Raw genomic sequence first — 14,427 nt, forward strand, 5'->3', positions numbered from 1 at the left:
GATAGGTGCATCATAATGTAGCTGAATTTTCAAATTCTAAGGGGTGACTACAAAGTATTTGGACATGTAGTGTATATCAACAGTGTATCTATTTTAAAAACAGACTGGAAGCAGTAGTGTGTTTATTCATTAGGAATTAGAACTGGAACTGGATATGTGATGTACTCAACTTGAGCTGATGATAATTGGTCCCTATCAGATTCTCAGAGTCTGAGAAATCAGCAAGTAATGTTGCACATAGAGAAAGAGAACGGAGAAGAAAGAGAACCGAGTGAAAACGGCTAAAAACCAGAGCTCGTTCTAAAAAAACAAGTCGTTCTAATTCTGCTCCACTTCTACATCAAGTGCCGAGACTTTAGAATTGCTCCGCCCCCTCGTCTGAGTCTGTCCAATTACAGCGCTGGACCCACATTTATGTGATAATGCGGATAAATACAAGCAATGCATGAAAAGTGCGAAAACGAGAACGGGGAAGAAAGACAACTGAGCGTAAACGGCTAAAACCAGAGCTTCTGCTCCTCGCTCCTCACTGCTGTGAGGCTCATTATCATTAAAAGGAACAGGTGCTGAAAGCGGCGTTCTGAACAGGGCTGTTTACACAGGGGCTTTGTGGAATTTGGACCAAAGCAGGTCACAGACATTTCATTAAGAAACAGAACTGTGTTCCTTAGAAGAAATGTCATCCCGTCAGGAGATAAAACATGTTCCTTGCTTTCCAGCATCTCAGAGTGATTTGACATGTTGAGTCCTTGCTTTAAATTCTGCACTCTTCTTGTTTGTGCTGAAGAAAAGGCGTCTGCGGTAGTTATCTGATGGTTGGAATGAAATTCATAGAGTTGTTGTTCTGTGAAAGAAGCCAGTCCTATAGAGCTTTAGTGGAGGTGATGCTGTAATGGCTGCGCTGATGTGCGGCTGGAATCTGATAGTCCCAGGAGACTCGACCTGTCTCACTGTGTCACAATAGCTTTCTGCCACACGGTGTTGGAGATATGTGTGTGTGTGTGTTTGTGTGTGCGCAGAGTGCTCTCAAATTATCGCCTGAGCTTTTTTTTTTTTGGTTTCTCTCAAGGTCTGTGCTCCTCACCTCTTTGTCCTAATTCCAAACATGTTTTGAAGATTAGCTAATTTCTCTGAGCTTGGTGTGTGATAGGATTGTTCGGTAAAGAGTAACTAATGGTGCTTTACCACTGCATGGTACCTGCACATCCCTTCTCAACTCTTCTCAATGTTTTTGCTTTTTCATTAGGAAATGTTGATCATTGAAGCGGGTTCTTGTTTAGTGGCTGTTCTCCCGTGGTTCAGAGTGAGTCGAGTAGGGACTAAACCGTGGCGTGTAAACCTTGCAGAGCACTGATTGTCCAGAGAGAGTCGTCACTCTATGCCACGCAACGCAGACGTCCAGCACCAACTCTCCATCTGTAAAATCTCCAGCTGCAGCAGAGATCACGTTTGTTTTTATCCGACTCACGACAGCAGCTCGTAAAATTCCTCCGTGGTCTTTTGAAGAGGTTCAAACGCTCCTTGGATCGGTGACCGACGAAAGAATCCAGCGAGAGCTGGACGCTGCAACAAGGAAGGAACCAACTCTACTGATCTGTCTGAACTGATGACGGAGCTGTGTTCAGTCCCAAACAACAACAACACGTCAATACACCATGATTAAACACCGCTGAATGTTACCGCCACCGTTGTTGTGGTTTCCAAAGCCTGTTGTTCCTGTTAGAGACATGGTTCTGAGATGACACTGGCTACATTTTGGGAATAGAGTCCAGTGGAGTAGGCACCATGCATTGGAAAAAGGCCTGAGAAAGAGAATCCGACACTTTTGTAGTCCCTAAGTGAACCAGATTGTGCTCCATACAGTGGTTCAACCACACGGGGGTAGCCATGTTTAAAAACAGCGTTGATAGTCCAGTGTCTTCTGACCCTGTTAATTGTGTCTCTCTCTGATGTGTTATGTTCTCACTGTACCCTCCCGTGTCCTCCCACTCTGTCCAGGTACCAGATTGAAGACGACACGTCCAATCTGGACGAGATGCCCCTGATGATGTCAGAGGAGGCGTTTGAGAACGATGAGAGTGATTATCAGACGCTGCCGAGGGCCAGGATCAGCCAGCGGCGCCGGGGTCTGGGCTGGTTCCTCTGTGGAGGCTGGAAAGTCCTGTGTGGAAGGTACTTTTATTAAATACTTTAAAATATGCTCATCCAGCATTTCTTCTGAGTTCAAGGGAAAGTGTGGATATTAGAAAAAGCACTGGTACATATCAGTGATGAGGAGCAAAACCTCATATCTCCAGTTCTGAAGTTCTTCATATTTGAAAATGCCAACCACCACTGACATTGTGTCAGAATTACACAGTACACTGAGCAAGAGAAATGAACCAATAGAAAAATTTACCATCAGTAAAAATTGACCAGTAGATAAGGTCCTAAATGAGCTTTTAATTCACTACAGTTTCACCTACAGTTAAAGTTGAGATGGGGACGGTTTTGTTCTGATAACGATGGAATGCACCTGTGTGTGTGTGTGTGTATGGGTATGTGCGTATGAGTGTGAGACAGAGAGCGAGAGGTAGATAGAGCATGTGTGTCTGTGTGTGAGAGAGTAATGTGTGTGCCAGGTCCTCTGTGACGCTCTCTGACGCTCTGGTAACTGTGCATGAAATACATACACAGAGCTGCCGTCATGTGTTTGGTTGAGTTCCTAGCTGCGCATCATTGGCCAAAAGAGGCCTGGTTCATCTTCTGTGAAACCCGCCTGCGGTCCCGGTCCAGTTTCACTTCCTGAGACCCTGACTCTGGCTCGCTGAATATTACAGAACAGAAAAAGACGCATGCTTTTCTGATGTTCTGTTTCTGCGGACCAGTGAGGGTGACTGACCCTGCAGGAGCACGCGTGTTTATCAGCGATGCATCTCCCCTGTCAGCCGCATATTGATTCTGTTCTCTTTTTTTGTTTCCTTAATGAACAAATCGGATTTCGCACAGCTGACCAGTTTGATGCTTTCCAGTAATTTTCTGTGTGCTTAGGCAAAGGATTATGAAACGAACAAATAATTCGAGCCGAACGACTGCGCTTATTCAAACGGGACACGTATTTGAACAACGTTCATTTGAGCAAATAATCTCTCTTATGAATCAGGGCGCTGGCACTTACAGACAGAGGGCAGATAGGCCAACACAAATATTATTGTAGTTTTGCAAAGTGTATGTAATTTATTTTAATGCCAGCCGAACCAATCAGCATGACTGAGTACACCATCCAGAGGCCCAGCTCTCCTCTGTCGCCTCTGCTCTCGGGCGGCACACTTCAGGTGGAATGTAAAACAGATGTAAAAGTCAACACCCGGCTGTTTGACCTTCACAGGGAAAAGTGGAAGTTCAGCGTACACAGCTGTGCGTGGCTTTATTGAACAGTTTGGGGGCGAGGTGGGGGTGATCTCTCCACAAAACTACTACTAATAATAAACCCATAATAATTACACTGTCTGAAAAAAAATTCTGTAAAACGTTTTTAGGGACAGCATGGTGGAGCAGCAGGTAGTGTCTCTGTCACAGCTCCAGGGTCCTGGAGGTTGTGGGTACGAGTCCCGCTCCGGGTGACTGTCTGTGAGGAGTGTGGTGTGTTCTCCCTGTGTCTGCGTGGGCTTCCTCCAGGTGACTGTCTGTGAGGAGTGTGGTGTGTTCTCCTTGTGTCTGCGTGGGTTTCCTCTGGGTGACTGTCTGTGAGGAGTGTGGTGTGTTCTCTCTGTGTCTGCGTGGGTTTCCTCCAGGTGACTGTCTGTGAGGAGTGTGGTGTGTTCTCCCTGTGTCTGTGTGGGTTTCCTCCGGGTGACTGTCTGTGAGGAGTGTGGTGTGTTCTCTCTGTGTCTGCGTGGGTTTCCTCCAGGTGACTGTCTGTGAGGAGTGTGGTGTGTTCTCTATGTGTCTGTGTGGGTTTCCTCCGGGTGACTGTCTGTGAGGAGTGTGGTGTGTTCTCCCTGTGTCTGCGTGGGTTTCCTCCGGGTGACCGTCTGTGAGGAGTGTGGTGTGTTCTCCTTGTGTCTGCGTGGGTTTCCTCCGGCTGATTGTCTGTGAGGAGTGTGGTGTGTTCTCCCTGTGTCTGCGTGGGTTTCCTCCGGGTGACTGTCTGTGAGGAGTGTGGTGTGTTCTCCCTGTGTCTGCGTGGGTTTCCTCCGGGTGATTGTCTGTGAGGAGTGTGGTGTGTTCTCCCTGTGTCTGCGTGGGTTTCCTCCGGGTGATTCTCTGTGAGGAGTGTGGTGTGTTCTCCCTGTGTCTGCGTGGGTTTCCTCCGGGTGACTGTCTGTGAGGAGTGTGGTGTGTTCTCCCTGTGTCTGCGTGGGTTTCCTCCGGGTGACTGTCTGTGAGGAGTGTGGTGTTTTCTCCCTGTGTCTGAGTTTCCTCCCATGGTCTCATTATGTTAAATGACGTTGAGTTTAGATGTTTCTCCAGGCAATTTTTAAAAATGTTTTTGTGTGTTCTCTATTCTAATGAGACACCATTGAATGTTTTGTTATTTTTCTCCTCATGTTTCCAGCTGTTGTCAGTGTCTGCTTCACATCTGTCGGAGGAAGAAAGAGCTGAAGGCTCGGACTGTGTGGCTCGGCTACCCGGAGAAATGCGAGGAAAAATACCCTAAAAACGGCATCAAGAACCAGAAGTACAACATACTCACATTCATACCAGGGGTGAGTACAGAGATAGTCACAGTCAATGATGTGTGCCCCACACACACACATACACACACACACACAAACAGGACTGCAAATTGCATAGCTTTCTGACAGGTAACAAAAGAAATACACTGAATATTTAGATATTTGATCATGGTTGAGATGTCACAGCTGACATGAGTTCGGTTACTTCTGACTGGTCCAGGTCATCCACAGGCAGTTGCGGTTGTTGTCTGCATTTGTAGGATGTAAATCAGAGGTATTTACCTCTTCACAATTTCAGTGGGGGATTCGCTGTCTAAACCACTCTCATAGAATGGATTTTTTACTGATTCAGTAGATTTTACGATAAACAGTCGACATAGCGGCAGGTATGAGGTATAGGGAATGTAGGCTGCTGATTATAGATGACCAGATCTGCCCAAATGAAAGGTAAATAATAATTTAAAAAAATAATAAATAAATCAACTTAATTATGTATATATTGTTTCTTTGGAAAGCCATTCCGGGTGAGTGTCTGTGAGGAATGTGGTGTTTACCCTATTTCCACGTGTGTTTGGCGACTCAAAATTGTCCGTATATGTGAGTGTGTGAGTGAATGTGTGAGTGTGTTAGTGTGAGGACTAGGGCCCCCTACAGGGTGTGTTCCTGCCTTGCACCCAGTGATTCCGGGTATTCTCCAGACCCACCGCGACCCTGAACAGGATAAGGGTTACAGACAACGAATGAATGACTGAATATAGTTTCTTTTGGATCTTGTTTATACACTTTTATTCCTCAATTTATTTATTAATGAGCTATTCATTTCTCAACAATATCTCAGTGGGGGTTGAATACCTCTGCTCTGGTGTAGATACGTTTGCAGCTGTTGATTCATTGATAAACCAAGGGCAGATCTGTCGCTGGGAACTCGCTTTGTTTCTGACCTCACTCTTAAGATGGTTTAAAGTGAAATCTCTACCCAGTCAGCGCCGAACAGATTTCCCTTTGTAATCAGGTTAATGTGCAACTATCTGTGAACTGAAGAGCCTGCTGCATTCTAACGTATCTTTTTCCGTTGGATGTGTAAGCGATCCCATGTGTTATGACTGCTGGCTGATGTCTTATTCAGGGATCGTGAGCCTTGCATACAGTATGTGCGCCTGGCAACTTTATTTTCAGCTTGTCCTATGAATTTTACATGAGGAAACCAGCCATTCGTCTGAAGTACGGCTCGGTGGCCAACTGTATCTGATGGGTCCGTGTACAGAGAGAACACCAGATATCTGAAGAGTGAGTGAATGAAGAGAAGAGGAGGGGAGTGCTTTAATGATAAATATGTAGCAGTTTATTTCTTATGGTTCTCCCTGTCTCAGTGGCTTAGTTATATTCGAGTGAAATTAAGGAACTGAGCCTTGTACAAGAACGCACTTCTGCAAATGAATTTCTGTTTGTATTTCTTTGTTGAATCAAGTCATGGGGGGGGAAAGACATTGAACTCTTAAATTATTTGCCATGTGTTTGAGGCTACTTCCATCTGTGACGGAGTGCCCCCAACCTCAGAAGGAACTCATGCTTCCTCCAGGACACGTGAGTCCAGCACGCTCCTTCATTTTGGGCTCCTCCTGATGTAACGGCTTTGTATCTTGGAGGAGAATGCAAACTGCCCAGATCTGTCCCATCAGTCGACAGGCGCCTGTGCTGGGCAGTGCTGCAGGCTGTGATCCAGGGAGAGTGTGTAAGTCCCAGCCTCGGATGGTTGAGGCATCACCTGGATTCGAACCTGCGATCTCTTGGTGACTCAGCCAGTCAAAAGAACCCAGTAGAAGTCCTTTATGATGTGTAAAACTAACAACATTTTTCCTTCTCTTTTCTTCTCCTGGTTTATAGAGCAGACTGAAACATGCTAATTTGATGTTGTTGTTGTTTTGTTTTGTTTTAATTTAGGTTTTGTATCAGCAGTTCAAGTTTTTCCTCAACTTGTATTTCTTGGTGGTGGCCTGCTCACAGTTTGTTCCTTCGCTGAAAATCGGTTATCTTTACACCTACTGGGCCCCACTGGTGAGTTCATGTCAGTTCTAAGACCAAATCTTGTTTGTGTGCTCACACTGTTGTTTTTTTTTTTCATAGTAACTATACAGGTGTATTAATAATAATGATATAATAATAATACGTTTTTATTTATATAGCATCTTTACCAAGGTCAGATAGTGGCACAGGTCGGGGACAAAAACATGTGACTTTTCATATTAGGAATAAAGAAAAATGTAAAATATACATCTAAGAGAAATCAGGAGATGCCCAATGGAGCAGAAAGCACAGCAACATGACATGATTTATCTAGACCACAGCAGCCTGGCGCCGCGTACACACGGTCTGCATTTTGACCTCCGTCCACACGAAAACACACAGCGTGTGCTTCTGGCTGAAATGCAAACAGGCCCTCACTCCCTCTGTAGTGATTAAACTACACTGTACTCGCAGCCAGCACTAGATTTCAGATTCACACATATGAATGAATATAAATGATGCTGAATTATACACTGTTAAGATCTAGATTCAATACAGTCATAGTTTTCGCATAGTGCACTACATAGGGAGTATGGAGTTAGTTGTGATTGAACCACGAGTTTCTCTCATGCATCGTGGTGTTTTGAGGTCTCCCTTTTAAGAAGTTCTATAGCCCCCTACAGGTCAGGTATGCGAATGCAGCCGTTTCCGTATTCGTCAGGACGGGGATATTTTCAAAAACGGAGAGAGGCAAATCTCAGTTTTTATATAAAAGTGGACCAGTGTGGACGGGGTTTAAGATGAACTGAGATAAGGAAGCAGACGTGAAGATGCTACAAAGGCTCTGTTGTAGCTCAGTCCAGAATTCGTGTGTCAGGACGCTGAAAGATCTGCCCCCGATGGACAGGCGACACTTTACAACCACAAGTAAACCACAAGTGGAAGATCTGAGACTAAGAAAAGTAGTGTAAGGATCAAGTAACTCAGATGAATACGGTTGGCTCTAAAGGTTAAAGGTGTGAGTAAATCGAAGGTGGGAAAGCAAGAAGCTCCATCCCTTATTGATTAAAAACACATTGAATCTAATCTGAATGGTCACACTGATTCCCAGAGTTATAATAATCCCGATTCAAACTGCAGAAGATCTGTCTTAGATCAGATTTGAGACCCTGTGTCTGAACAAGGTCCAGATCCTTATAATCCTTGATTCTGTAAAGACATGTAGATGATGTAACTGAGCTCTGAGCTGTTTGGAAAAGCAGAGTGTCAGTTCTCTTCTTGTTCTTGCTGCCACTCAGGGCTTTGTGCTGGCCGTCACCATGGTGCGAGAGGCCGTGGATGAGGTTCGCCGCTACAGGAGAGACAAAGAGATGAACTCTCAGCTCTACAGCAAGCTCACAGTCCGAGGTGACCTTTTTGCATTACTGTCTTCATGATAGATATCAAGACCCTCAGGAGATGTGCCCTGTTTCTGATCCATCACATCTCTGTTTTAAATCTAAGGAGGCATTCAGGTGCTCCTCTAAATGGTTTGCACTCACGATTCTATTTTATTTCTATGCTGTTAGCCCTGTAGCTCTGCACATGGAAGAAAATATACAGCTTGGCGACTTCTTAGCCATCAGCGATCTCTCGTTGTGGCTTCTACGTATTTCTACTTTAAACATGACGGCTTCTAATTCACAGATGCTTCACTGAGCTGTTATAGAAAGAATAGAGCCTATGATGCAGCTACTCTGGGCTAAGCACTACAGAAACTGCACTATGTAACTGCACTATGTAGGAGGGTAGTAAGAAGGTCTGCATCTCATTATCCAAGTATCCTCAGTCCATAAATCATACTCTTACTCTCCTGGTTTGTGCTGTAGTGCATGTGTTTCCTTACTTATGAGATGATGCAGTGTTTTTAACAGAATATGGACCAACCCTAGGCTGTTAAACATAGTTTTATAAGTTAAACATATATTAAAGTGGAAACAGCACAGTGTAAAAGTGTTCTAAATGAAATAATGTCAAGTTTAAAGGCTCTTAATTCAATGCAGTGGCCTTATATATAATTAAATGTTTATGAATGAGATCCCAGTGTTCACAAGCTTTCTCACCAGTATATTTACTAGTTTTTGATCTCTCTCCTCCTCAGGTAAAGTCCAGGTGAAGAGCTCAGACATCCAAGTGGGAGACCTCATCATCGTGGAAAAGGTTTTTAGACCCTTCTCCGTTTCCGCCGTGTCCTTTGTCCATGCTATCAGCATAGGGCTAAATGTCAAGCCATGTGATCTGTCGCATGAAGTCCTGTCATTCTTTTTTGTTGTGCATCATGTTTCTCGCCGATGGTGCCTGCCTCTCTTTAATTGCTTGTGGGGCATATGACCTTGCTCAATTATTCAGCAGCCGCCTATGCTATAGTTGGGACTAAAATGACTGAGATGCTGCTCCTATATGTGCTCATATGTGCACACGCACTATGTCCAGAATGTGATTTGTTTATCTGGCTTTAGGAATATGACGGATTTGATAATGACGTGTTAATGAAATGTTTGTTCCAGCACCACATTAACATTACACTTATATAGCGCCTTTCTAGAAACCCAAGAACGCTTTACTACAATCAACACAACGTACAATCCTCGCACACACTGGCGAGAAGTGGTAGACAAATGCACACAGCGTCCTCTCGACCAGGAACGACCGTGCACCTGGAGGACTGCATCGGGCACCAGGGGTTCACATACTCACTCATTCACTCACACACCAGGGCAGTCATGAGAGAAGCCAATTCACCTAACCGTGTTTTTGGACTGTGGGAGGAAAGCCACGCAGACACAGGGAGAACACACCACACTCCTCACAGACAGTCACCCAGAGGAAACCCACGCAGACACAGGGAGAACACACCACACTCCTCACAGACAGTCACCCAGAGGAAACCCACGCAGACACAGGGAGAACACACCACACTCCTCACAGACAGTCACCCAGAGGAAACCCACACAGACAAAGGGAGAACATGGATACGCCACCCAGATGTGACTTGAACCCAAGATCCCAGCGCTGGGAGACGAACGTGCGAACCACTAAGCCACCGTGCCGCCTAAATTAGTGATATGCCTTTAAATTATTACATGACACAGCCGGAGAACAAAGCAGCACTGCTGCGTAAACGTTCACGAACATCTGTAAAGGCTTACTACAGCACGTGCCGCTCGGGATCTCAGGGCAAACTGAAGCTCTTATGAGAACTGATGCTTGCTGGAATGATTGTTTATTGATCTTTATGTGGTTATGAAAGATGTACGAAAGTGTCAGAGAGATTTATGAACAAACACCTTTCAACATATTCACAGCATGAAATAGAAATGAATCCCATTGACACACAGTGAAACAGATGGTATTGTGATATTAATCAACGCATATTCTACTCTTCTGAACTTGCTGTTTAATTGATATTGATTTATGCCTTGTGATTTTTGTTTTAACAGAATCAGAGAGTTCCTGCTGATATGATCTTCCTAAGGACCTCAGAGAAGACCGGTGAGTTCAGGTCTTTTATAAACTGGTTGAATTCAATTATAGCATCTGGATTTTTCATTTTAACCACTGGGATGTCTAAAAGTTATTCAGTTACTACTTATTATATTAGTGTACTAAATTTTAAATTATTTAAATGTGCAGAAACAAAGTCAGTGACTTTGGATTTTCTGGAACAGCTGCACATGAGCCTAAAGTTCACAGTGCTCAATGCCAAGAGAGGGCTAGAGGGATAAAATAGGCCTCTGTGGAGGATGGAGGATGGACCTCTGAGATGAGTTAGAGTGGTGTTTGTGATCCAGAAACAATCCTCAAACACCACGACCGGACCTCACTGATATTTTTGTGACTGCCATCAAATGCTCACAGCTGTGATCCAGGATTAACACCCTTCGTTTCAAACGAAATACTAAAAATACATTCCACCTCAGTGTGACGTTGTATTCGGTAGAGACCTGAAAGGCCTGTGCTGAGAGATTATTGATCACTTAGCAATTATAGGCAAAGTTGTAGGCTGTAGGCCAGTCCTTAAGAGGGATCTTTCAGTTCCGTCCTTTGCCCTTGTCGATGTCCGTCCGCTGCTCTTTAGCCTCGTCAGGGGGTTTGATTGTGGTCAATGCAGTCGAGGGTCAAGTCTCTGTCTATAGATCAGATCCTGGAGGCTTGAATCATCTACATATAGATCACCAGAGTGTTGTAGAACGGTTAGAAAACGGGAGGAAATTCATGACTTTTATTGATTTGTTTGAACACTAAGGACAATAAAGAAAACAAAACTAGGAAATATATTGGGTAACGAGGGTTAATAAAAGAACAGTACAGGAAAGGTTAAAGTAAGCGTACATTAGAAACAGCATAAGACCTTATCCATACAAGTTTCTTTGAATGAAAGGTGTATTTTGACTTGTTTTTGACCAGGTTATACCTGTCTAAAGCCGTCCTGTATGAAATACGTGTTCCTTATTGAACCAATGAAATACAAACTGGTTAAATTGCACATAAATAATGAAAGTCATTTGTAAATCAACCTGTTCTTTAACTTCAAATAGTTTTATCAGTAAAATACTTAAGAATATAAAGTTCCTTGGATAAGAGCATCTCCCAAATGCTTTGATTTGCTGCTTAATTAAATATGTTTTCATTATTTTGGTGAATGTAATATAACCGTAAGAGAGATATGGATAATAATTTAAATGAGTGAACGCCTGTGTGTGTTTTCCAGGAGCGTGCTTTATCAGGACAGATCAGCTGGATGGAGAAACAGACTGGAAACTGAAAGTTGCTGTGGCCTGCACCCAGAGGCTTTCTGCTTTAGGGGTTTGTATCTTTAACGTTCAGTAGTGCTCCACACGTCCAGCGTCCGTCATCTCCAGGGAAGGGAAGAGCTTTTTATTAGTAATTGATCACCATTTTATAATCATAGCTATTAGTTCCGCTAATAAAATTTAATGTGGAAATGTTGTGGTGGTGTTTTCCAGGCACTCTCATGGTTTTAATGCTGGTGTTTAATGCCGGTCACAGAGCAGTTTGATGTTTATGTTGTCACACCCATTAATTATAAGTAACTAAGCCTAGTCTGTGACACACTGCGTTAATGGTTAGTTAAAAAATAAAAACATTACATTCAGGGCTGGACGATACGGCCAAAATGTATATCACGATATGTTTCTTAATTTTGTTCATACGATATAATTCTGATATCGATATGAACATTATAAAATTCACTGAAAATCTTACAGGAACAAACAAGAAACATGACATCACCATCAAACATAAACTTACTGGCTTTGTCAATATTCATATTTTTAAACTAAACTTTAAATTGAGTCCTGAACTCACGACAGCGCCCTCTAATGACCGTCAGTCAGTGACAGATACTGTAAATAATGTATATTGGAATGCTGAAAATGTGTTTATAAATTATATAATTGTTATTGAAACATGTTTATATTGTGATATTTATTGATATTGAATTAATGCTCAACCCTAATTACATTATATAATTAAGAATACTCTTCATGAGATTGTTATAAGTGTGTTTTAAGATATTTGGATGTTTTTCTTGTCGTTTAAGAAGAATTTTTATATTTCCTGTCATTTCAGTCCAAATTAAAACATAAAACATAATCTATAAAGATACAATGAGAAAATTTGAACAAGTACAGTTTCTGTTTCTCAGTTTCAAAATGACAAATACTGATATATAGATATATGATGATTTGAACAATACACAGCTATTGCAGTCTGTAAATGTGTGTATTACCGGGCCATTGAGAAACCAGTTTTGTGTTGATTTTTATTAAAAATATAAATAGTAAAATAATATCTGTTGTGCGGTTCCCTTGGTCCAGAACAAACCAAAATGATGCATTTTTGCCCTTTGTTACTGGTTTGGTTAGTGTTCACACTGACGCATTTAAAATCAAACCAAATTAAGCAAAAGGAAAGGTGATACATGATGAAGGTATGAGGTATGAGGTGTGTTTTGTGACGAGCCAGTCATTAGCACCCAGCCCCACTCTGGGCTTAATGCACTTAGCAGGTGGTTTACCCCTTGTGGTGATTTTACCAACTGGAAACATAGTGAGAGTTGGTGAAATGTATAAAGGAGTATAAAAATGCACCAGATATTCCCCCACTGCACAAAGCGAAGGTCTGCTGCTGTGTTCTCTTCCAGCTTGTTTGGTGTCACATCTTTTGACTTCACATCCTGTGCTTGGTTCGTTTAGCCTTTGTTTCATATTGTTTTTATACTTGCAATGAACCACATCAGTTTATTTAGGTATTGGCAGAGGTCACTGAACTTTGTTTGGTGCGCACCAGAATTCACACTCAACTTTACAAACCGCACTAACAGAGCATTCTCACCAGACCTCGTTTTACACAAACCAAACCCGTGCATCCAAGAGGGCCATGTTTCTTATGTCTCAAGAGCCGAGGACACACCGAGAGAGCACTCATCCGTGGCTTGAGTGGATGTTAGTGCGGCAGGTGAATGAGAACAAGCTGAGAAGGTGCCTCAGGTTTCAGTCTCTGAGTTTGTGTGGTGTGTCTATCACGCCTCGAAATGATCACCTTGACTTTGAGTTCTTTAGGTGGGAAATGAAAGCTGGACTTGGCTTTTAATTCCAGTTTGTCATTCCACTTTAAACGGTGCAGCAGTTACGGTCTGTGCACACAATTTCATCAGTTGATTTGATGGTTGTATCATTTAAGGATGAATGGTTCAATGCCAACTTTTTATATACAATAATTGAATCACTTTTACAGCTGTATTTTCTCGTGAGCAGAAAATAGAGGGTGGAGACGTGTCTGTGGGTTTGTGCGGTAACCGTATCACTGCGGCCCACAGGCCTGTCCACAGTGGGACACTCACCTTGTCCGACTTGTGTTCGATCTCATCGTGGATCTGATTCTCCTTACACTCGGCTTGGTAACTTTATCCACAGGGACAACCGGAATCTGTCAAAGCCTCTGTCTCCTCGCTAGCATCCGAGTGGAGATGACACCCGCCCGGATCACCAGTTCAGATTTGTATTTGCCTTTCCGAAACCACTTAATGTGATCACACAATTAAAATTTCAGCAAGTCATTGAAGGATTGCTGCGCTGAAGCAGTGAGATTAGGTTTCTTTTGGCCTTGATGGGACGTCTTTTTTTTTTTTTTTTTGCTTTTAAATAATCAGCTTGTCTTGGCTTAGGTCTTTTTTTTTAGTATTCTCCCTTCACGACGCATGTTATAAACAATTAACGGGCAAACAATATTAATCCTTTTCCTTGTTGTTAGGAAACTGGTCTAAGCATTTCACACACTCACCCTGTCACTCACACCTGTCACAATGAATCTCAAGTGGCTTTATTGTCTTTTCAGCTGAATGCAAGTGCTCAGTAGCCGTTTCTCAATACGTGTTCTGGTCTGTGCTTGTGTTCTCATGTTCTTGGGAAGCGTCATCAGTCTCAGCCCAAGTACAGTTCCATTTAAAAGTCCACATCTAGCCAACTAGCAGCACACAGCTCCAGGGACCTGATTGTGGGTTCGATTCCCGCTCCGAGTGACTGTCTGTGAGGAGTGTGGTGTTTTCTCCCTGTGTCTGTGTGGGTTTCCTCCGGCTGCCTGTATTATCGAGGATGCACTGGGACTTGAAAGAGTCAGATATCCCAGAATACATATCGCACCAACCTCAGCGCTATAAATTTTTCGCGCCACGGACACAGTGACTCATCAACTACGCTGGCGT

The 14,427-nt window shown here is 43.2% G+C and overlaps 1 protein-coding gene across 1 annotated transcript in view; it reads left to right on the forward strand.

Annotated features, from left to right (window-relative positions):
* atp9b (ATPase phospholipid transporting 9B) overlaps window positions 1-14,427 on the forward strand; it is a 52,891-nt gene that overhangs the window by 2,131 nt on the left and 36,333 nt on the right. Inside the window, exons 2-8 of the mRNA XM_066674506.1 lie at window positions 1,999-2,172; window positions 4,538-4,688; window positions 6,600-6,713; window positions 7,961-8,069; window positions 8,803-8,861; window positions 10,142-10,193; window positions 11,413-11,507. Of these exons, the coding sequence (XP_066530603.1) occupies window positions 1,999-2,172; window positions 4,538-4,688; window positions 6,600-6,713; window positions 7,961-8,069; window positions 8,803-8,861; window positions 10,142-10,193; window positions 11,413-11,507 (754 nt within the window). The remainder of the gene's footprint in view (window positions 1-1,998; window positions 2,173-4,537; window positions 4,689-6,599; window positions 6,714-7,960; window positions 8,070-8,802; window positions 8,862-10,141; window positions 10,194-11,412; window positions 11,508-14,427) is intronic.

Source organism: Hoplias malabaricus, chromosome 6 (genome assembly GCF_029633855.1).
Source record: "Hoplias malabaricus isolate fHopMal1 chromosome 6, fHopMal1.hap1, whole genome shotgun sequence".
In the NCBI taxonomy this organism is placed as follows: domain Eukaryota; kingdom Metazoa; phylum Chordata; class Actinopteri; order Characiformes; family Erythrinidae; genus Hoplias; species Hoplias malabaricus.